Source organism: Rhinolophus sinicus, chromosome 17 (assembly GCF_057876585.1).
Source record: "Rhinolophus sinicus isolate RSI-liver-muscle chromosome 17, RSI-T2T, whole genome shotgun sequence".
NCBI lineage: Eukaryota > Metazoa > Chordata > Mammalia > Chiroptera > Rhinolophidae > Rhinolophus > Rhinolophus sinicus.
In genome coordinates, this window is record NC_142517.1 from 137,873,224 (window position 1) to 137,898,552 (window position 25,329).

Below are 25,329 nucleotides of genomic sequence, written 5' to 3' on the forward strand. Positions count from 1 at the left end.
AGAGGAACAACAACAGTGTAAGAAAAGTTCAGATTATGCACCCGGGTGACCTGGTTTTATATCTTGGGACGACCATTTCTGTGTGATACTGGACAACATCCCTATGTCTCAAGCTTCCCATCTTTAGAATGGGAATAATAATAGCACTATCTCATAAAGCTCTTGTCAAGAAAAATTGGATAAACACACTTGAGTTGCACAAGGCAAGAACTGAGCAAATATTAGGTCTTTTATCAGACAGAAGATAGCACTTGAGATTTAGAAAAGTAGAAGCAGAGACCTCGACTGCAGGGCCGGATACCTAGGTCATGAGAAGAGGCATTCCTGCCCATGGTGTCATATTGACTTAGACAGTTGCCATGTTGCTCCTGCAAATATTATTCATGCCTAACTGTGGCCTTTTAAACGCTACTTTACCAACCTGTGTTGCTCAGCAGCGTGTGATCTCAGTACTGACTCCATCTTGTAGCCTCTCTCTGGGCCTGGAGCCACGCTCTGAGCTGCACCAGCTTCTGTCTGCTCTCGCTGACTTCACCTCACCCCTAAAGTACCAATGCGTCACTCCTGTCCCAGCAGCTTGTCAGATCTTTCAGCTTGGTGTTAACCATATCAAGCGAATATCTGGTCAGAAGAATGCCACTAAAACACTATTTTTGCCAGGTGACGAGAAAATTCCAGATTATAGGTTAGCACAAATTTAAAACAAGGAAAACTGGAGCAAGGAAAAGAAAGAAAATAAAGTTCTGAGTAGGAAGATTTAGATGTTTTCCCTACCCGCAGCAGGGTGGAGGGGAAACTTCATTGAGAATATAACAAACCAATAGTCTTAGAAAGAAAATATAAACAAAAGATTATAAAGGACAACATTACAAAAATACCAAATTATCCAGATGGTTTCATTGTTTAAGATATTCTCTGTACATAAATTAACCACCTCTGGAAACTGCATTAACAGTCACATCACCACCAATTGTATTTATAACTAACTCAGAGTTATTTGATGTATGATATTCACTGGGAAGCTAGAAAAAATAAATCCAGCTTGCAAAGAAGCAGAACTTACTTTTAGGGTGGGGCTTGGTCCTGAGAAAATCTTGCTCAATACATGGGTGGCAAGAAATAATACAAAAGGAGAAACTTGGGGAGGCTGACTTTGTATCATTAGTTAAGAACAGTTATGTATTGTATATGTATCCAACATAAACACTTGGCTAAGGATGTTATTCTACTGACAGTGTTTGCCTTTCCTTATGGTCATCAGCTGGTGACTACCGCTACTTGGCTGCAAAGCACTTCATCCATAAAGAAAAGCACCATAAGTAATAATGAGTGTGAGTTTGTGTTCATTGCAAAGCAAGAATCCAGATTCAACAAGAGATTTTTTTTATCCAATTGAAATGAATCAAGCTGTTTAACCTAATTGGGCTTCTATAAATCAGGAGTGTTGTCATATTAGGAATCATTCTAGATAAGGCATTGTGATGAGGCCCCATGTGAGAGCACAAATGTATAAACACAAAACAAACAGAATCTGTTGACCCTCTTTTATTCAGCAGCCTTGTACATCTTCCCTCTCTCTAATATCACTATTTAATAAAATTACCAATTAACAACTAAGATTAGTAGGTCTTTTTAACCATTGAGAGACTATATTTTTCATTTCTATAACTCTCTCTTCAATAGGCATATACAACCACAGTATTACATTGTACAATTGCTTTTTTAAAATGGAGCAGGTATATATGCGCTAATATGAAATCATCACCAATATGTATCTGTTCTGTGTATATTTCTTTAAAACAGCTTCAAATAGTTGTGTTTGAAAATTAATTACATTTCTAAATTTCTCTTTGTCTACTTTGATACCCCTGTAGTTTCCTTTTTCCCCCCCTATACTCACGGGCAATGTGGTTCAAATCCCCCCAGCAGCTTGCGTCTCAAGTTCCCAGATTCCTTCTCATCCAGGAATACCTTCTATTACTTCTATAGATGTATCTGATTTCCTCTTGAAATTACTTTTCCACTGAAAGGCACATTCCTGGCACATATGCTGCTATTCTCCATCCAAATCCCATGTAGACATTATTGGTTGATCACATCACCCTTTCACACTGAGGCTGGAACTTTAGGGTCCTTCCCTACAGAGAAGACAGCCACCATCAGCAAGGTAAAGCAAACGTGTGTGTCAGGCCTCTGCCAAAGTGGGTCTCTTGATCCATTGCCACCATTCTTTTATAAGTGTTATGAAAACAAAAAATGCAGACTACAGACACACCCTTATGCTTCCAAGAGAACAGGAGGCTCATGTCTGTTTCCCTAAAAATCCCTAGTGTCTGCCTTTTTGTTTCATTCTTTATTTTAATAAATAAATGTATGCATTATCACAAAGGTATATGTACACACCCTCTATATAATATTTAAAGTATGCATGAGCATGTATTTAAAGTATACTCACATATATATGTAAGACATTGCTACAAACCCCTTATATTTCAGAGTTCTCTTATTTTGCAATTGATAATCATGCTTGTCATGTGTTTCCAAGCTTGTCAACTTTCTTTACAAATTATTTCAACTTTGAGGAAGAAAAAGGGGTTCAAACTTTTTTAAATGTTAAGTTGTTTAACCATAAGATTTAGAGCACAAGGAAATTCGAATTCCTCTGGCCCAACTGTATGATTTTCTGAACAAGGAAGCTAAGACTAAGGAAGGCCATGTGAATCCCGAAAGTCCTATGTGCAGTAAAAGTGAAGCCAGGATACAAGCCCAGCTGTTTCCTTGGACAGGCTGATCTTCCATCCAATCATAAAAGCTGGATGCACTAGTGAGACTAAAGCTTCCTCAGTGAATCAATCACCCTTTTCTCCAGGTTCCTATGGTGTTCTGGGTCAATAGGCCTCATGGATCTCTACACAATTCCATAGTCAGTGAAATGGATTCTTTCTCATTTGGATGACGTAGACATCATCTGTAAGGAAGCGAGACTTTTCAAAACAAAGCTCTCAAGTCCTGCATTCTGTTATTTGACACTTGAACCTCAAGTCATTTCACACTACCTCATAAAACATGTGAAAATGGAGCTTCCAAGGATACTATCTTGTACTTACTGAATTCCCTTTTCCAAAACAATACACCTAAATGTTACATTAGATTGTTTTATTTCCAAATTATTTTCTCCTGTCATCTTCTGTAGTTTTTTTTCAAAGAGAGCAGAAAGAGATGGCAGGAGAAAGGGAAGGAGGGATGACATGGTAAAGGACTCCACATCTTTGCTGATTAACTTGGCTTTCCTTCCTGGACTTAAGAAAAAACAGCTAAGAAGAGCTTTGTACTGACTGCAGAGAGAAAAATATTGGGGAGTACCTCATTTCTGATCAGGTCAGCTCCCTTTCTGCTGGAGTAAAAGGCTCCTGGATGAGGAAAAATTCAACCTGCCAGCTACCTATAAAGCAAAAACTATTTGTAATCACAAAAGAGGTACAGAATGCCCAAACTTTCTACTGCAAACGAAAATGGGAGTAAAGCTGGAGGTAACACACCACCTAAACTCAAAGATTTTGCAGTCTAATTGAGAGATAAAGCATATGTGCATGAAATAACTTAGAGATAAAAATAAAACATGTCAACAACAATGTAATACAATCTGAATGTTTAAATGCCAAGAAAGCAAATAACGAAGTGATCAGAATACAATTTTTAAAGTCTTCCTAGTAGAGATAGGCTTAAATATGGTTTTGGATATGGTGACTGACAGACTGCAAAGCAGTTCCAATGTGTGTGGCCATAGGATAGATGAGCAGAGAAACTGACCTCTGGAACCTGACTGTATGCAATCTGCTTTCATTATCTCTTTTAATTAATAGATTTTATTTTTCAGAACAGATTTAGGTTTACAGAAACCTGGGCAGAATGTACAGAGAATGTACAGAATTCCCATATACTCTCTCCCCCTACCACACACACACACACACACACACACACACACACACACACACACACACAGGTTCCCCTATTAGTAACATTAATGTGGTACATTTGTTGCAATTGATGAGCCAATATTAATATATTATTATTAACTAAAGCCCATAGTTTCCATTAAGGTTCACTTTTAATGTTGTATATTATATAGATTTTGACAAATGTATGTTGACATGTATTCACCGTTCTGATATCATACAGAATAATAATTTCACTGCCCTAAAATTCCTCTGTGCTCTGCCTAGCCATTCTCCCCTCTCCCCTAATTCCTGGCAACCACTACACTTTTACTATCTCCAAAGTGTTGCCTTTTTTAGAATGTCAGATACTTGGAATCATACAGTATGTAGACTTTTCATATTGGCCTCTTTTACTTAGTAATATGCATTTAGGTTTCCTCCCATCTTTTCATGGTTTGGTAGTGCATTCCTTTAATCACTGAATAATATTCCATTAAATGGATGTCCCACAATTTGTTTATCCAGTTACCCCTAAAAGGACATTCATGATCTTTTTAAAAAAAAATTTTTTAAGTTTTTTAAGCGTAAGTTTTAACTTAAGATTTTTAACTAATGCATTCCTCAGGTAAGAAATATCGTTCTCAGAACACGTATTCTTTTCACCTTAAGACTTCTTGGTCTAGGGGAATATGTTGTCATTTTCTGTAACATGATACTTCATAGACTATCATTTCTGTCCTTATACTTGAGTCATGGGCCACTTAACCTTCTTGCTTCCATTCTTTGGTGACCCGAGAGCAATGAGTTTTAGAATATACAACCACAAAATGAGAATTATGAAACTAAGTTTTGAATTTTTAAATGAATGTGGTAATTAGCAAGCATCTATTGGAGGTCATGTCTTTCCCTTTCCTCTAGAACTATACTACTGTGTTGTCTTTACAATGATTCAGAACATAAATCTCCATTTGAAATGGTGGGGAAGGAAGAAACTTTCCTCCACCCCCAAGGTTCTTTCAGCTGGTCTAATAACCAAACAGACATGAGACAGATTAACTAGAGATAATAACCAAATTTAATACACACCTATGTATGGGAACACCACATATGGGAGCAGTTCAGAGACGGAGCGGGAACATGGTTATATGAGACATTCTGAGCTAGGGATGAGGTGATGCACCTTGGAGCTTCAGAAGGTCATTGCGGGGAAAGCACATGTTCAGTAATTAGTAGTTTTCCCTGCCATGTAGGCAGGTGGAAAAGGTTATCTCTGATCATCTCTTATTATGGGCAAGTCCTCTAATTCAAGTTCTTCTAGGTGAGGGGCAGAAGTTCCTCTTGAGCCTGTGGCTAAAGTTGCCTTTAGCTCAAAAACATCCACATACCACAGAGGCATCTTGGGGTGACCGTTCTGAACCCCCACAAAATTATGCCTCTTTCTCTCTTCTTTAGTTGCAGTGTTAATTATGTACAAAAAACAAACAATTCTATAACTTTTCAAAAGTGACATCTTAAACTGGTATCGATTCTCTAAGTGGAACCAAATGTCACCTGGCACACCTGTATCTTTCTTTCTGACACCAAATAACATTGATAAATGAATTGCTCTAATAATAATAATTAATAATAATAATAAAGGTTGCCCTGCCGTTTGAAGAGAATTTACAATGAAATCCATTTACTTGGCTCCATGATTATGTATACATGTTGATTTTAAGACAAGCACACAGGAGGCTTTGCCAGGAAAATTTAAAAGTTCAAGCAGAAAAAATAATCACAATATCTTTCAGTCATTTGCCGCTTGTATTTGTTTCTTTAAAATGCATAGCTAAATGTTCTCTACACACAGATATCACTTGGTAGGTGGGGTGTATCTTATTACTGGGTTATTTTCCAGTACATTTGGCATAGTTAAGGTAAAGCGTATTAACTTTCTTTCAAAACAAAGATGCAAACAGAGTTGTAGCGGCTGTGAAGGCTTCAGCCATTGTCAGGAAGTTAAGAACTGACAGGAGGTCCAAATAATCAACTCTGCCTGGTGCATATACCATAGTTTTCCCCTGGGATATCTGGTCTAATCCTACAATGTATCTGACTGGCATGAATGTAGAATTACTTTCAATAAAGATTTTATTTCAAGCTTGGATGATTTCCCCCAAAACATCTTGTCACTAAGGCAAAGTATATCATAGAATATCTGATTTTTTTTCCCCTACAAGTCAGCTTTTGAGGGGGAAATATACACATTGCAACTCAAGTACTCAACTCAGGTCAATTCACTGTAAAAGATCACATTTTAACATATCTAGACTGATTAAAGATTTGCTATGTTAAAGAAATCAGAGAGCTGTTAAAGAAAGCTTACCCTGAAGTCTGCAAATGTAAAGAATACGTAACACATTTGCTCATCTACACTCAGCACTCTCCTGGTTGTAGCCTCCAATCCAAGGGCACGCAGGACAGATGACTCCACAAGCTAACACCCGGCTTCTAGAGTATTTGTCTTTTTGCAAGTACGGAACATTTAAAGGTCACATATTCCAATAAGTATGAAATTGTTTCCAGGCTATAGGAGAAATATGAATGGCCTGGTCATTATCACACTAAAATGATCTTCATTTCTCTATTTATCCTCTCTCTGCCTTTATCCTATTCTCTTCCTTCATGATGCCAAATTAAGTCAGCGTGTTCAAGATAGGGGAGCAGTACAGTAGCAGTACATTACTCTATTTTGAATTCACTGAAATGCTTCATTTTGTGCTTGCTTCCATTATTTCAGCCTTGGTGTCACTTTGTTTAATTTATGCTTGGGTCATAAAATCTTAAAAATATCTTATGTTACCTACAGATTTTACCCCTCACTTACTAAAAGCACAAAAATCATATGGCTTGGTTCTAATGGGATAGAAGTAATTATTTTAATATTTAATAATCATAGCACATTATATCTATACAATGTTTTAAATTCAAGATCCCTCTTATCTCTATTATATTTTATGACTAACATATGATATTATGATAAGACTTATGTGCAAGAATGAAAACTCAGCATGAGTAATAGCAGATAAAACAGGAGAGAGGCATGGAAAGGTCTAGATTCGAGTCTCAGCTTTTGGACTTAATTGGCTCTGTGACTTTTGGACAGGTCATTTAACCAAGAAGTTTTTAAACACCAGATTTGCCTATGAAGTTTTTTTAGAAACTCAGAGACCTGGGCTAAATAAGAATCTCTGCAGGATACCTTTGCTTTTTTAAAAGCTCTAGGCAGAGTAAAAAACCAATGATTCCTAATCTCCCTTTCTTTGTTTATAAAATAACAATGACAGAGGCAAATTTAATCACGTATCATAAAAATGAATGTTTCTATAATTTGGAAAGGGCTTTACAGACATCTTTTTTTTTTTTTTTAACTTTACCTTCAAAACAACCCATGAGGTCAGTTTTGTCATTAATTTCAGTTTTTAAACAAGGAAACTGAGGCTCAGAGAAGTGATAAGGCCTATCTAAGACCATATAGTCAATACATGGGGAATAAGAACTTAATATTCTGAGATTCCAGATTACAGGTTTTCCCTTGAGCAGTGGTTCTCTTCCCTAGCACAATAGAACAACACTCAGAGTTTTTATCAAGCCCAGACCTCACTGCAAGCCAATTTTAACAGAATCTCTGTGGGTGAGTCCCTGACATTCACATAGTTTTGGATGGTCCACAGATACCAAGATACAGCAAGAATTGAGAATCTCTGCTCTAGAATGACCAGAACAAATTTAGAAAATATAAAGTACTATATATAAAGCATGATGGTTTTATCCCAGTTTTGTTGATGATAAAATACAAATGTGGAGTGGAAGGAAATGATTAATAAACACAGAACTGGTCGGCGCTAGACTCAACGCTAGATTTCAGGTCTCGTCCTTCACAAACCAGTTCTTTTTCTACTAGAGCTTCTCTGATTCCTCAGTGCTCATGGGTACCATCACAGGTTGAATTTAACATGGCACCAGATACCTATACACACCAGATGAGGAGTGGGATGGGGAAGAAAGAGAAGTCAAACTATGATGTGAGACCAACAAAGCCTGGTCAACCCACAGGAGCTCTGGAGCATCTATGGCCCATCAGAGCTATCTCCAGATGGACCAAAATGACTCAGCCTTTCTACCCCCACTATGATCAGTTATTGGCTGTGGGCTGTGTTCAAGAGTCTTTTGGGGTAAGGCTCTATCTTCAGCTGAGGGAAACCTTGCAGGGCCTGACTGCTGACTAACAAGTAACAAGCTCTTCCTTAAAGAGACATCTGGGCAGAATATCTCATGTCCACCAGAGTCCACCTTTTGTGCCACTCTGCTTCATTCTTTCTGGATGTTTGGGGAACGGCTCCCCTAAGACTTCAGAAGGCCTCACTTGCCAAGGAAGCCTTTGAAGAGGAAGCTTGAATAGGACGAAATCAATCCCTGTAGGTGAAGTTGGGCCTGAGCCCACGACTTACACTCATCCTCTCCTCCCTCCACTATCCATTCTAGATGCCCCTCACCCTCACTTATAGCCTCTGCCGTCATGGTGGCTGACTCAATGCAGTGACTCCACTCCTCATCCCTGAGGAGTCCAAACTCCTAATCACCATGTCTTCTCAGAAAAGAATGTATGCCTTCTCCATTAACCATAAAACCTGGGTGACAGAGACCTTGGAGGCTCCATGGAGATCATTAGGATGACACACATATTATTCCTTCTCCTCCTTGTGTAACAGCAACCCTACCTCCTCCACTTGATCAGGGTCAATGACCCCTGACTAGATGGTCAGTCTTCTCCTTGCCTGCTGATCACTGGACCCAAGAAACCCCAAGTGCTCAGGAAGCAGCAGTGGGTTGTAAAACAATGACTAGATGTATTATTCTAATACAGTGATACAAGCTAAATACCGTCCTTGTTGGCCGCCTATTTATTTTGCTCCTAGGGTAAGCCATGTTCTGTTAACCATCTTCATGCTCTCTGTGAGTCAAGTTCCCTTGGCTGTCCCTCATGCCTATTATTATAATTGCACCTACCTGACTTCTAGCAATTAAGCCCACCACCTGATCTTTATTATTTCACTGTCTTATCATCTCCACTGTTATTGGTTCACTTATTTCTGTAATGGGCTCTCCTATCGCCAACCCTGATTTACAGAGTAAAGTCCCCTGTAATAGCAAACAATTTTTGTGGAGTATCGATGGTGCTTAGCCCTTCAATCTCATTGACCTTGTAGCTACTATCCACAACCTCCGACCAGTATTTTTAAATGTCTAATACATTACACAAGCTACTAGTCTCTTCTCATGGATATAACATCCCAATTTACCACCAGTGAGAGTTTTAACAATTGGACTGCCACCTTGTGCCAAAACCCAACTGTATTTGCCTGCCACCATTGACAGAACCTCATTGCCAGCCAGCCAGCAAGTGACCCAGCCCCAAATGCCCATTTTTGCTGGCTTTCCTGGACCACTCCTGGAACTAATAATCACAGATTAAGTTCTATAGAAAGAGACCCTGAAACAGAGTTTAACATGCAGAGTATTTATTAGGGATCAACCCCTATGGAAGGGAGTGGGTGGGAGCGTAATTGGGCAGAAGAAGAAATTGAGACATGGACCCAACTTAGTCTCAGCCAACTCCACAGGGAGCTCTGGATCCATGCAGCCCATTGTCCCACAGTGGGAGGAATGGTTTTAGATGGCCAAAAAAAAATGGTATTTTTTCTTTAACTTCAACTATCCATAATATAAAGCAGATAAAAATTGCATTCTATTTTAAACTCCTCTCACCAGTTCTGTTCAAACTGGGTACATGTTGGAGACTCATTGTCAGATAGTACATGGGTAGGAAAGGCACCCTGCACAATTGCAGGACCCTCACAAGCTCTCAGGAAATATTATCTCTCCTCATCTCTGCCTTCATGTTCTCATTATCGCAAAGCAGATCTGAAACTCTGGTGTGTGAGAAATATAACTATTGTGCCATAACCGAAACAAACTTCTCTGTCAAAGCCTGTTCTTTTAAATGATTTCAATCTAGTTGATTCAGAGTGACTTCTAGACATTTTCTGGCCCATTTCTAGTTCATGTGGCCCAAGCATTTGGTGGAGGGCAGGGAGCACATCAATTTCTACAGTATTTCAATAAATATTTATTGAGCACCTAGTGCTATGAGCCAAATACTAATCTTGATCTAGATATACTGGCTTAAACAAAAACAAAGTTCTGATGCTTAAGATGTTTACATTCTACTGAAGACAGACAATAAGGCAGATAAGCAGAGTAGAAAGTGTCTGGATTACGTCACCTGTCCAGGTGGGTGTTCATTCTTTTCTGGGTTTTTATTTATTTATTTTTTTTTTGGTCATCATTCCCAACTTTGAATACCAGGTCTGGGTTTTAGTCACTATTCAGGTAGAACTCTGTAAAGCTATCCTAATGCCACCTTTGCCTGCATATACCATGCAGTCATTCCTATTTAACTATTTCTAGCATACTAAACACGAGTAACTCCGGAATCTTGCTATATCCCTAGGTTTTCCCCAAGGAGAAGAATATGGTCCATCTGATCTCAGAATCCTCAGACCTTCTAAAAGCCTGTATCCCCAGGGAAGTGGGGTGGAAAGGCGTCAGGACTCACCTCTCCATGGGACATCGCCAAAGTCTTAGCTCTCTTCAAACTAGCTCTCCTTCTCCTAGTCCAGAAAATCTTCCTTTTGTCTGGCAGCAGGGTAGCCTGGCTCTTCATCTACCTTCCAATTTATTGCTTAGGCATTAACTGCAACTCTGAGTTCTTAAACGCTTATGCTTTTGAAACTCAAAGGTACAGTCCTTAGCCGTTCAAATGCCTTAGCTTGCAAAAATCCAAAGCACTTTCTCTGCTTTGCTGCTGTATCATCCCTCCACTGAGGTCAAAAAATGCTGCTGACTAAACCTTGGGGAAAGGCAAGAGGTACAAGGAAGAGAGGGGAAGAAACTTCAGTTATTATACATTATCCTACCTCGTCTCAAATGACAGTTTGACTTCCTTAGAATGTCCATTCTTTCATCATTAATCTGGGAGCCTAGACCATATTTTAAATGTCATTCAACTTGTCATCTAATACAGGAATCTCAGACATATCTAAATGCCTCCTGATAGAGAACTCATGGCCTTTTTTTTAATAACTTTGAAAGATTCCCCCAGTACCTTTCCAGTATTCATATGGAAAAATCTATGCCAACCAAATAGTAATAATAGTAATAATAGCTAAGTGATGGGATTATGAGAGATTTTTATTTTCTATTTTGATTTGTCTGCATTTTCTAAACTTTCTATAATAAATAGAAGCATCCTAGTCTGCTTCATCTGAAGCATCCTAGTCTGTTTCATCTGAAACATCCTAGTCTGTTTTCCCCAACTCTCATTCTTCACAAGGAGGTATTCTCTGGGCCAGTTCCAGACACTGGATTTGCAAGAGGACATTTGACTTTTTCTTCCATATCATGGCTTTTTGCACTCCATCATCATGACTTTCCTAATGATTCCTTTTCCAAATCAAACTCCTTGAGCTCTTTGCTCCACCATTGAGGAAAGTGTCCCTCTGTGGGCACATTTACCTTGGTGCTATCCAAGTGTCTCTTGGTGTGAGGTAGTGTCTCTCTTAAAGTCAAGTCATTGTAAAAAGTATCTAAAATTTAATTTTCCTTAGGAAGTAAAATTGAGGGTGGACAATTGAATGGCAATACCCAAATTGCAACTATATATTTTTTTTTCAGCTATTCTAGGACCTTTTAAACAGAGACAATTTTCAAGTAACTGCTGAAGGTTTGTTGCAGATGCCCTCTGTGGGAAGTGAAATAGCTATTCTCTTTACCTATGTGAACAGGAAAAATTTAAAAAAAGAAGTTGATGAATTCTGACTTTGCATATTGATAGTGTTCCCATTAGTTTTATCTAACATTATAAGGCAAATATTTAAGTTCTATGTTTTCACTAATATCTTATAATTATGTGCCTTCTTCTGCTTGGCCTAATTAATGCTGATCCATGCACAACCTCCAATATTCTATATAAAATTTTACTAGCACATACTAGATTTTTAACGGACTTATTGAACAGATTCGGGTAGAAAGTAATGACAATCGTATAATTTTTTCCTTTCTAAAAATACTGCCATCATGTAATATGTTCCCTAGCCTGTCTCCCCTACATCCAGGGCAAGTCTTCCAGGATGCTGTTATTATAAGTAGTACTGGTAGGTCAGCAGAGTTCAGGAATAAAAACTAAGACTTCTTTTACTGCTGTCATGGTCAAATGTGGGTGGCTAAAACCATTTTAAAGCTTAGAGAAAACACCTAAGGGAAACCACAGCTGAAATTCTCAACCTGTCTTACCAATGGTGCATGCAGTTCCATTCACAATGAGAAATGAATGCTTTCAGAAGTTTAAAACACTGTGTGAATCTGGAGAAAAAGGTAATATGTATTCATTTGGCTTTTTGTCCATTTGAACACCCTTCTCATTTTTGTAAATATATCCTAGGATGTGAATTAGGTGATTAAAAAATAAACAATGTCACCCAAGACTTCTTGCTGACTCTCTGACTCACTTCTCTCCCAAGTCTTCCTCAGGCCCCAGGCCTTACAATTAGGAAGCCATTAATTTCAAATGCAAAATTCTTGAGTCTTAGTTATTTGGTGAAAAAATATCTATATCCCAGAATAATAAAGATCTTTATCTTAATCTAGGTGTTTCCACTTACAATGTGGCTTTGAACAAATTATCAATTTCTTTAGGCTCATTTTGTCCATTTGAAAAAAATTCATCTGAAAATTTTCTTTCACACCTGAAAAAGAAAATGAGAGGAGGGATATTCCTAACATATATTAAAGTTACAATGATTTAAACAGCAAAGGACTAGTTCAGACTACACACAGAACTATCGGCAGAGTAGGATGTACCAAGTGTGTGTATTATGATTGCAGGAAACTGCACAAAAATCTAGCATTACAAATAAATGGAGAATGGGCGATTTATTCAACAAATGTTATTGGGAAAATTAGCTAGCTTTTGGAGAAAAATTAATTTAGATTACCATCACATTTCACACAATATGCTTTGTTTACGGTGGCCAAGACATGGAAACAACCAAAATGTCCTTCGATAGATGAATGGATAAAGAAGTTGTGGTACATATACACAATGGAATACTATTCAGCAGTAAGAAAAGATGATATAGGAACATTTGTGACAACATGGATGGATCTTGAGAGAGTAATGCTGAGCGAAACAAGTCAGACAGAAAAAGCAGAGAACCATGTGATTTCACTGATATGTGGTATATAAACCAAAAACAACAAAAGAGCAAGACAAACAAATGAGAAACAGAAACTCATAGACACAGACAATAGTTTAGTGGTTGCCAGAGGGTAAAGGGGGCGGGGGGTGGGGGGTGGGAGATGAGGGTAAGGGGGATCGAATATATGGTGATGGAAGGAGAACTGACTCTGGGTGATGAACACACAATGGGATTTATAGATGATGTAATACAGAATTGTACACCTGAAATCTATGTAATTTTACTAACAATTGTCACCCCAATAAATTTAATAAAAAGAAAAAAAAAGAAAAAAAAAGAAAATATATTTAAGATGAATTAGAGGATATGAAAATGAAATAATTTTTAAAAACTAGGAGAAAATGTTGATAATATTTATATAATCTCTTTCAATGGATGCATTTTATAATAACAAAAACAATGGTAGAAATTCCAAAAGAAATAGTGCTAGACATGACCGCATAAAAGTTTAAATAAATAAAATTAAGTAACAAATGAATTGAGAGAATATAATTACAAAAAAAATAATGAAATGTTATGCTTCTTAATAAATAAACAACTCAAAAATCTATATATGGAAGGATATTCATCGTAGCATTGTCTATAATAGAAGTAGAAGCAACCTAAAAGTGCTCCCGCAGGGAAATGGTTAAATAAATTAAGGTATATCTATACTATGAAATTTAACAACTTTTTTTAAAAGGATGAGGTATTTTTATATGTACTGACTTGGAAAGATGCCCGTGATATATATTTAAGGGGGAAAACAGCAAATTGTAGCATGTTATGTATTTTTATCTCATTTTTTTAAAAGAAAAAAATATATATGAAGATAGGTAGATGGATAGATAGATAGCAAAACATCCAGAAGGAACACTCATCTGCTAATTATCGTTATCATGAAGATCATGAAGGAGTTTGAATAGGAAGCAGGAGGATTTTTGCTTTTTTTTTTCCCCCCTTACGTTGATCCGATCTTTATTTTAAAGACTCATCGGAAAAGGTTTATGATCTATCTGAGAAAAACCAGTTTGGGTGGTAATTTAGAGCAAATTATATTAGATGTATGTTGACTATTCAGATCAATATGATTAGAATGCATGATTCAGAACATGATCTCTTTAGACTTCTTTCATGACCTGAAGTCCCATTTTCCTTCCCTTTTCCTCCTTTGTTATACTGTCTCTTTTCTCCTGATTAGTACATTTTTTTCAAAGACTATGTATTAGTTTTATTATACAAAATAAATAAAATGGATTAAACAAACAATGATAAGCTCTCAATAGGCAAGGGGCAGGAGATATGACAGCTATTCACAGAAGAGAAAAATCCACATGTCTGCTTTTGGTTTTTTTTACTTTTTCCTCTTTTCCTAAACTCAAGGAACCCTAAATTCAAAGAATGACAGACCATTTTACACCTATCAAATTGGCAATTATTTTAAAAGGAATAATACCAAATGATAACGATAACAGGACTACATATTACGTGCAGTGGAATGGAATGTGCAAACTGATCTCATATCATATTTTAAGAAAAGAAGAGACATAACTTATGATCTAGTGTAAGTTCTCAAAGTGTGGCCTCTGGACCAGCAGTATCACAACCTGGGAACTTGTAAGGAAAGCAAATTCTCATATCCCTCTCCAGATGCACTGAATCACTAATCTGGGGGTAAAGCCCAGTAATTTGTTTCAACATGGCTTCCAAATTATTCTCATGAACAGTAAAGTTTGAGAATCACTGATCTAGGTGTTACGTACATTTCTACTATTTTACCCTAAGGTAGGATTTCTCAACAGCAGCGCTATTGACATATTGAGTTGGATAATTGTTCGTTGTGAGAGGCTGTCCTATGATTTTAGAATATTTAGCCACATCTTTTGCTTCTACCCACTGGATGCCAGTAGCGACTCCCACCCCACCCACCCCTCCTCCCACCACCACTGTCATGACAATCCAAAATGTCTACAGCAATTGCCAAATGCCTCATGGAGTGAGGAGGGGAGGACAAAATTGCCCCTGGTTGGGAACCTAAAGCAATATTCCAAAATGTAGAGGAAGAATATGTACATTTTTTGGTATGTCAATTTCACTTATACTAAGAAATCATAATGTACAACCCATTTTGTCCCATATAAGGCAATAAGTAAATGATAAATATGATAAAAAAATACAGTGAGTGTTTAAATTAAAAATATTTATTACAGTAAAAGACACATTGCCATTAATCCTCCTCAAGATACTCCCCCTCGCTTCGAACACACTTATCTCGTTGTTCTTGTCACTTTCTGAGGCAGTTCTGGAAATCCTCTTTCGTATCTTTAGTTGCGCTGTCGTGGCTGCCTCGATGTCCTGAATCAATTCAAAACATTTACCTTTTGTGGTCATTTTGACTTTAGGGAAGAGCCAGAAGTCACACGGTGCCAGATCCTGTGAATAAGGTGATGAGGACACACCATAATGTTTTTATTTGACAGAAATTGCCGTATACCAGAAGCAATGTGTGACACAGAGCATTGTCATGATGGAGGATGATTTAAGGCACACTTTAAAACACACCTTCTCTTAACCTTAGCTCACACCCAACTGACTGCACAGAAGAATTTGAAACTTGTCAGAAACTGTTACTAAGGTTCAATGCACTGCTTCCCGTATTGAAGATCCCTACCTTTCCATTGGATGGCAGTTGACAGCAGCATTCACCATATTTTGTGATCACCAGGGAAAGGCTTGGTATCACACATCACCTCTGGCCACATTATCCCCTTCTCTAGTCTTACATGCATCAAGCACAACCTCACCACTGGGGCGTTCTACCTACTCTTTCTTGTCTAGAGTTCTCCTTCCCCAGGTGTGTGTACCTAAGTGGTCTCTGCCCCAGTGTTCTTTCCTTAGGAAGGACTTCTGAGTGCCTTGTCTGCTATGTGTAGCACTTCCCACCACTCTCTGCTCATAAGAATTACCTGTGGACTATATTATCTGCAGCCAGCCAGGCCCCACCCATACTAAGCAAACCAAAATCTCTGGGGATGGATTTGAGGACATTCAGATTTCTTTTAAAAGGTCCCCAGGGTCAGTAGAAGAACAACTACTACTCTTTTTCTTTGTTTTTCTTGATGTACTTCAGTGCCTGAAATCACATTATATATCGTTTAATGTATTGGTCATTGTCTGGTTCTCCTGCTAGATTCTAAGCTTCATATGGGCGAGGACTTTATCTATTTTACTCATTGCACAGTCCCTGACACCCAAAACAGTGTCCAACACCTAGTAGGTACTCAACAGATTTTTATGAATGAATAATTGTTACATTGAATTACTGCTAATGGTTACTGGTGGATTTTTTTCTTTATTATACTTCTCTAAACTTTTAAAATTCTCTTGAATTGGATGTATTATTTTATAATCAGAAAAAAGAAATTAAAACTGATTTTTAAATCTACCTTTGAAATTGTGATATATTTGAAGCACAGTGATTAGCACATAATAGATATTCAACAAGTAGTAACAACTATTAGTGTTCCTTTCTGATGTTATCTATGTCAGGATTCCATTGTGATATCCCAGTTTATCGATGGTTGTTGTCACATTATAGAATACATATTTCAACTAGAAATAAGTCACTTTGAAGCCTATGGGCTATTCACTCTTTTTATTTTGTCAGTCCTCTTATTAGACTGAGCATTGCTTTAAAAGATACGTTAGAATCTCCTTATAATGACCAATCAATAAAAATCTGAAACAAGTGAATAATTGAAAATGTTTCAATCTTCAGCATTGAAATCAGTGCAAAGAGGTTATTTAATAAATGCAAAGAATAAGGCCATGTCAGCTATGAATATACAACTGCCATATAACGCTCCTCTTCCATAATGAGCTTTGAGAGAATTACATACACATGGCTTTAAAGATTATTGAAAAGCCAAAATGTCTACATAGCAATAATTCCCGTTTAGGAGGATAGTTGTTAACTTATTTTAGAAAATAATAATATTATATTTGGATATAAAATTAAAGACTTTACAATTACTTAAACCAGTTAATTTATAAATTAACATATGCAAATCACCAGTAAATGACCACCGTCATGCAGGGTGGCAGGCGGAGGTCTCTGGTCCTGCTCCCCACATAAGAACACAGGATATGGTGGGGCCAAAAAGGAACACCCACGGAGCCATAGGTAGGGGAGTCATACTACTATATTCTCACTGGCGGCTGGATTGGAGACACAGGAAGCAAGAGCCACACTATCCGCAACCTGCCGTCCACTTCTCTCTGCCAACCAACCTCACTTACTAGCTGCAATCCGCTCTTGCTAGCTCAGCCACCATCTTCTTGCTAACCCCCATTTTTCAACTAACGTAGCCACAGCAGTTATATTAGTGGCCAATGGCTCACTGGTTACAGCTGACAGCCAACTAGCTACAGCTGATGGCCATCCAATCACAATTGATGGCCATTTACTACCTGAGCCAGCACCTTTCCACGTGAGGGCAACAGCCTGGAAACTGCACTCCTGGCTCTGTCCCCACACCACCTTAAAACACATTAATGTTAAGGACAAAAACACTGGTGAATGCTCTTCTGCTTCTGCAATATTTGAAGATTTTTCTGACGTACAGCCATGACCTTAAGGGAGAAGGTAGAATTCCTGCTAAGTCCCCCAATCTTAGTTTTTATAAAAAAGTCCAGTATAGTTAGCAGTACAGTTTGGCAAATTAAAGGTAGGCAAGCATATAGTTAGCATGAATTCCCCCGCAAAGCAGCTATAGAACATATGTAGGAAGCCAAAGTTGAGCACATTGAAAATGTATTCTATTTTTAACAGCCTCTTTCACTTAAGTGGTCAGAATCACAAGTTAACGTTTCACATACAGTGGCTGAGCTGTATTTTGCAAGCCAGGTGTGACCTGACGGCAAGAGTACATTTACCACCACACTCTCCCCATTCAAGTTAAACCACCTTGGTTATGTGTGTCGGAAAATCATAGCATTACAGAGATAGGGAAGAAAACACTTTTAATACACTTCCAATAACTTGAGAGTTGTCCTGCAGGCAATTATGTGGCTTTCAACTTCCTTTCAAGTCACTATGGTAACAGTAAAGCACAAACTTAAAAGGAAGTTTGCATCCATGTATCTGTTTAGAGCTGGACTATTATTAAATGCGTTGGTCTTCTTAATTCAGCATTAATTTTGAGTTTTGTACTAAAGCTGTCTTTCAGTTTGAGTCATTTGGCTGTGATTTTAAGCAACTAAGGAATTTTTTTGAGTTAGCAATTCAGCTCACTCTTGGAAAAACTTACCCAGCATAAGGCTGCGAGGATTTTTTTGTCTGGGGTCCAACATCTGTAGCATTGGATTATAGATTGTTTCTAAAATAATCTTAAATTAATGGATCATTGCTCCTTCCATTTGGGCCCGACAAAAAGTAGCTCTGGCATTTCCTCTCCTTTTTTTGCTGTAAACTGTATATCACCCTTTTAAGCTCTTGCCAGAAAAATGAATTCTTACCCACTTCAAGATTTTATAAACTTGAATTTTGCTTAGCAGTATAAGAATTCCTTTTACAATGAATATACATCAAGTGCTATTTCATGAACAAATTCATAAAATCATAATTATTTTTGTCAGGCTATTTTAAACTAAGCAGTATTAATAAATAGCCTTTTTCAAGAGTTATGCTTTGGGGTCTTTTTCCTATTAGTCAAGCATTCACAGGCACTAAACTTTTGAGCTCTTCATGTTGCTTAGAGTAAGGTATCTTTGCTCTAAGGATTTCTTAGGAGTAAATTAATGGTGAGTAAACAAACATGTAGAAGAATTTCCAAATATTGATCTAAGGTCTAAATGTTTTTGCACTTTCTTACCCATCCATCAATTCCCTGTACGTTAATCTCTCAGCCGTGTCTTAGCTCTCACCATTCCCCTTCAGATGTGTTCTTTCGCCTTTTGGCCTTTGTTTTGTCATAGAAGGAGCATTTCTGTCATGTCTTTGTTAGATACATGTTAAATTGTAGCTCAAATTTTACAACACTGTCATGGAATCTAAGGCCTAATAAAATCTAAGCCCTACCAGGTGGATGGAACCTGCCAAGAATGACCATAGTCTAACCTCTTCAGTTAGTTGCTGTGGACTTTGAAGCCAGGGTGGCATAGGAGGGTAATATTTTATTTAACTGGCCCTTAGCAAAGCAACTAAAGAGACATTTTCTTGTTGTCCCTAAGGAGAATCTACAACACTCAAGTAAGTTAGGGAACACATGAGTCACACAGAGAAAAACAAAACTACTTTCTATAGGACTTGTCAGAGCCTTTATAATGCTATTGTGTGGTGTGACTTTTTAAGAAGAACAAAGTGGCACACAGTTTTCTTCAAAAGTTATTTTACTCCAGAATGCTATTTTTGTGAAGTATATTATAGAAATGGTGTTTTGCAGGACTCACTTTCATGAAGGCTGTCCTGGAGGTATTGCCAAACCCATAGTAAAACTGGATTTGGTTTCTGAATCAGATCCTCTCCCCGCTTCCAATAATACAACTCAACTTCATTTTAAGCTACTAGAAGTACAACTTAACTGTTTAGGAGAGTTTTCTGTCTAAAAACTAGATTGAATTTTTTTCATGCAGAGCTTTTATTTCTTTCAATAGCCTATGTTTCTACATATGTTTTACTAGTTGAAGATTTCAGAAATAATGACATATGCAGTGCCCCGCTGGTCTCCACAGTGAGAGTAGAAATTATGATATCTATTGATTTAAGGTAAAAAACAAAACAAAACAAAAAAAACTAAGAGTTAAATAATTTTGTAGGGTAGTATTCTAGCTATAGTTTGACATTGTGGTTGACTTCCTATGTGGTCCTAAATCAACCACTGAACTATTTAAGTGCCTATTGAGATAGAGAGTAGGTAAATTCACATTTATATAATGAAGTTTATAACAGCATTAATACATTTTCCCATACATCCCCAGTTTGAAGGCCTGTTTTGCTAGAAATATCTATCCCCACTGTCTATTAGAAAGGGGTCTGATGTAATTTAAATGTTGATAACAAAACAGATTTGCCTAGCTACATGAATTATATAGTTTAGTAGTTAGTGACTTCTACCCCAAATTAGTCTTCACTTTCAGTATCTTTTCTAACCTAAAGATTGATGGATTTCTCAATATACCAACTACTGGTTGGTTGATATTCAGAACATAAATTGCTAACGAGATATATATCACAAGCACACATTTTATAACAGTGAATAAGATAGCATGTATTTTATATAACACACACATTATTTTTTCTTTCTTAACTACATTTTATTTCTCTAAGAGTTATTGCAAGTAACTTGATTTTCCCAACTTAGGAAAAAATTCCAAGCTGCTAAGAAAATTTAACCTGCAGTAATGCAAATACAAAACAAAAAAACAAAAAAACTTTATGTCATTTAGTAAAATCTGTTTATAACAAGATTATTTTACAGCACTCATAGTTAAAGCCAGTTTTATTAAAATCAGATGGAAAGTGTGCAGAGAAATGGACACCAAGTATACCGGTTTCAGATGGAATGATTGTTCCATATTTACATACACATAGAAAGCACCAGTGAACATTTTTTCTGTAGGAAATTTAGGAAACTGATGCACTGGCAGAAATTCATTACAGGAGTTCGCTTCCATGACCCACTGGCTAAGATAAAGAACGCTTTCCCAAAAGAGGGTGCTGACATACAGCTCTAGCTGCCTCCTGTCCATTTTATTTAAACTCGGTCTTGGTTTTTTCCTCTAGATTTGGCCCGACTCTGGATTCTAAGCCAGGCCTTTGGCTGAGAAGGAAATATATAAAGAACTCTGGGAAATTGAAAAATAGTCCAGTCCCATTTCAGCCTTCTTTCTCTCCCCCAATGGCCTGAGTCTAACCTGCTGTATCTTTCCGGTGTGCCCTGGAGAGCTCAATTACCCCTCCAGTCACCCAAGTTCCTCCAGATGCTGTAGACCTCATCCAGCTTCTGCCCCAGAACCTCCTGACAGACACACTGCCTCTCCAACAATCAGCTCTTGGACCTCCCTTGATTTCTAGCCTCACCTTTGTGAGTTTGAAGCAATTCTGGTTCCCAGCTATCCCAGATTTCACTGTCCCTGCTACCAACCAAAATTACAACCACAATTAAGTAGGAAAATATATCTTCAATCCTCAATCTATCTTTCTGTCATCCTTTTCCCCTTTCAATCTCCCTGGAATCCAGGTTCTAATGTTCTTCCTCTACACCGTAGGCCAAGATGCCCTATGTCAGTCCTTCACCTTCAAACTTTCAACACTCTCTGGCTGCTGATTCTCCCTTCTCCATACCTTATGACCTCTGAGCCCTGCTCTTTGCTAGATAAATCTTATCAACTTTGACCTTTGCTATTGGTGAGTGATGTTCTTAAAGCAACTTTTACTTCATAAGCACTCAATTAATTGATTAGTTATGCTATTTCTCTCCATATTTGCCTTTTAACAATGTGTGTGGTGTGTGTGTGTGTGTGTGTGTGTGTGTGTGTGAGTGTGTGTGTGTGTTGTGTGGAGTCATTAAAGGAACTGGTATCGCAAAAAGGTATCACTTTAAAACCAAAGGAGAAAATCTGTTTTCCTTCACAGTGAATCTTACTAATAACTTTTATAATAAAGTTATTATTTTAAGGCTCAAGACAGACCTTAAACCAAGGTCAACAGGGAAGGTCAATGTTAAAGGCCCACTCTGTTTGCCCCAACTCCAGGACAGGAGGATGTTTAAGTCATCCTATTGACTTGGTAAATGTAGCAACAGTGTGGCATAGTTTCTTATATTCCAAAGGAAACTTTAAACTTGGCGTCTCAGATAACTCATGGGTGCTCTAAAAATATGAGACTCCCTTCCAGAAATGTAGCCATGCCAACAACACTCACAGGTACAAATGCTCTCCATTTAAAGCAGAAGGAAAGTGAAAATGGGAGGCAGAATATCTTGAATATTCAGTTCAAACTTGAGAGTCGTTTTTGTCCACAATAAATCTATTGGAACCAGGCTGTCAGTCACAATTCTCCAGTGAAGAATAAAAATTCAGACCCTCTTCAAATTTCCAGGTATAAAATAAATAAGTCATGGAGATGTAATGTACAGCATAGAGAACGTAGTCAATAATATTGTAATAACATTATAGATGGTTACTAGACGTACACGGTGATCACTTCTTTAGGTATATAAATGTTGAATAACTATGGTGTACCCCTGAAACTAATGTAATATTGTATGTTAGCTATCTTTTAATGAACAAAATTTTAAAGCAAAAAATTCAGAGCCTCTTATGGAAGGATCTGATGATAATCACGTGGAGGAGGGCAGAGTGAAAACTCATCCCAGTTATTAAGCATAGCAGGTCATAACACAGAACATGGCAATGATGCTTCCACAGATGTGGGAATCGGGCTGCCTGAGTTTGAACCTCTGCTGTATGTGATATCAGGTACTTCACCACTCCTGGCCTCATTTGTAAAATGGGCTGAATAATAGAAGCTACCTCGCGAGGTTGTTATAAGGATTAAGTGAGATAATAAAATTGCTTAGAATAATACTTGGTTATTATTGATATTGCTCAGGTCAAGGACATTTTGCTGACCATGTATTTGTGCGGTGGGGAGTCACAGATAGACAGCTTTGGTCTTTCTCAATCTCTCTCAGGAGAGAGAAGGCATGGCCTCTTGGTTACAGAAGTGGTACTTTAAAGATTTGGGATCGTGAAGGGATAGAAACAAAGCAAGTCTTCTTGTGTCCTCTGACTGGGGCTATCTACATAGGCCCAAAAAGGCCAAAGAAAGAGTCCTCCAAAGTCCAAACAGTTCCCCAATGTTCCACAATGGCTCTGATACCAGAGACCCCACTGCCTTGCAATAAACTCTTCCTTTGCTTCACTTTGTTCTCTATGCTCATATTTCCCTTTATGTCAGGATGTCCGGTGGAATGCAGAGTTTAGTATTTCTTGGCACCCTGTCTTCCTTCTCTATGCTATCCCTATTTCCTTAATATCACTAAAACCTTACTCTTCCTAGTTTTAGGGTAAAACCAAGTGGGCTTCAATTTTAAGGAGAAGCATTATTTTTTTAAGGTCCTACATTTTTATAGGATGAGGCTTTGTTTTCTTTTTAAGAGTCCTGTGTTGAAGCAGGCAAGGCACTACTATTAATAAAACCACATCCTAAAGTTTCATTGGTATTCCAGCTCTCTGTACAGTCCTCACACAAGCAAGCATTTCTTTGATTCCAGTGAGTTTCTTTCCCTGCACAAATCCTACAAGATTTAGCATTTTATTGAGATGTGAGCTAATCTGGCTGACCAAAATGAATGTAGACATGTAGAATTTTGTCTTATACCTAAATGTCTAGAACACCTTCTCTACAATACATATTCCAATCAGCATTTTTCAGACACACTTTACTCACATTAATCACTAAAAATGTATTATGTTCTCAGTCTTTACATCAACCTTCCATTATTGATTATGCGTATATTTTTCTACTTTTTGTGTTTGGAGTCTTCTGTATTTTATGCATGGCTCACCTATTTCCTCCATTGACTATAAATACTGCAAAGGCTGGATCTTATTAACTCTCCAAAGTAATTTTTGCTGTCTAATTTACTCATTTATTCATTGCACAAACATTTATAGAGCACTAACAACGGCCAGGTACTATGTTGTACAAGGCATCGAATTCTTCCCCAAAAGTCATAAGTTCTATTTCTAAAGCATAAAGAGTAGAAGATTAAATAGTGTTGTGGTAGTTGTTTTTCTGGAACTAGAAAAAATTGCTTGTGTTTCATTCTGCATTTCTCCAAAGCCAGTCACTGCCCTTACTTCCCTTCTTTAAATTGAAATTTAAAAAAAGAATTTAAGAACACAGAACTCTATAATTCAAAAGTAGCTACAGTTTTACTTCAAACTCCAATGGAATATCTCTTTCTCTCTTTCTCCACAGGATAGTGGCCAAAGCCTCCAAGAACCTCATGTCCACACAAAGCTTAGGGATTGTATTTGGACCCACCCTTCTGCGAGCTGAAAATGAATCAGGGAACATGGCGATACACATGGTCTACCAAAACCAGATAGCTGAGCTCATGCTGAGTGAGTACAATAAGATCTTCAGCTCAGAGGAAGACTGACAGACCAGACAAGTTACTGAATGTGTTCACATCTGTCTTGATGCCTAATATTTTTACATTTCTGTAAACATATTTCTGAAATATTTTTTTCCTTTCAAGCGACAGATGCCTCATCTTGTGAAAACTTAATGATAATTTTGTATTTAAGTTCCAAACATTTGAATAAAAGAGTTGACAATATTTGCCTATATGTGTTCTACATTAACACTTTCCGTGCTGTTCCTTCTAGCATTTCTAGGCATACAGTATGCATGCTCCATGATAGGCAGAGTACAGTACATACACAAAAACATTTTTAATGCTGCTCCTGGGCATGGGGTGTATGGTTGTATGTGTGTAGATGTGTGAGTGAGTGTGAGTGTGATTGAGAGTGTGTGTAGACACAGGTGAGCCTTGTCACTACCCTGGCTGCCTCATACTCCTACTTATACGTGAGTGGAACCAAAAGAGGAAGGAAGGCAGAAATTAATAATTTTCAAATAGGACAAAAGAAGTCAAGTTCTCAACCCAAATAGACACATTTCATCTTTCAAGAACATGTTTGTATGTGTAAATACTGTCCAGCTATCCGTGGTGCTATATGGTGCAATTTACAGATACATATTGAATGGCAATTTTTCTAAAGAAAAACTGTCATTTTTCTCTAGAAAAATTGCCATTCTTTAGAAAAAAAAACATTTGCCACAGAATATGGTATATATATATATATATATATATATATACTATTCGCAGTCCCATAAACATACGGTCTTATAAATTAGAAGCAAAATTAGTGCCCTGCAATTTTGATCTTTATATTATACAGGAATTGCATGAGTGCTCAGTTTTAATGTTAACATCCATTTTGATTCTTCCTCAAACTGTATATCCTTCTTTTCCCTG

General features: G+C 37.5%; 1 protein-coding gene across 1 annotated transcript in view; it reads left to right on the forward strand.

The window, feature by feature from the left end:
* Nucleotides 1–24,627, forward strand: part of ARHGAP15 (Rho GTPase activating protein 15) — a 620,344-nt gene extending 595,717 nt beyond the window's left edge. The window contains exon 14 of the mRNA XM_019735910.2: nucleotides 24,264–24,627. Within this exon, the coding sequence (XP_019591469.1) occupies nucleotides 24,264–24,447 (184 nt within the window). The 3' untranslated portion in view covers nucleotides 24,448–24,627. The remainder of the gene's footprint in view (nucleotides 1–24,263) is intronic.
* Nucleotides 24,628–25,329: the final 702 nt, after the last annotated feature.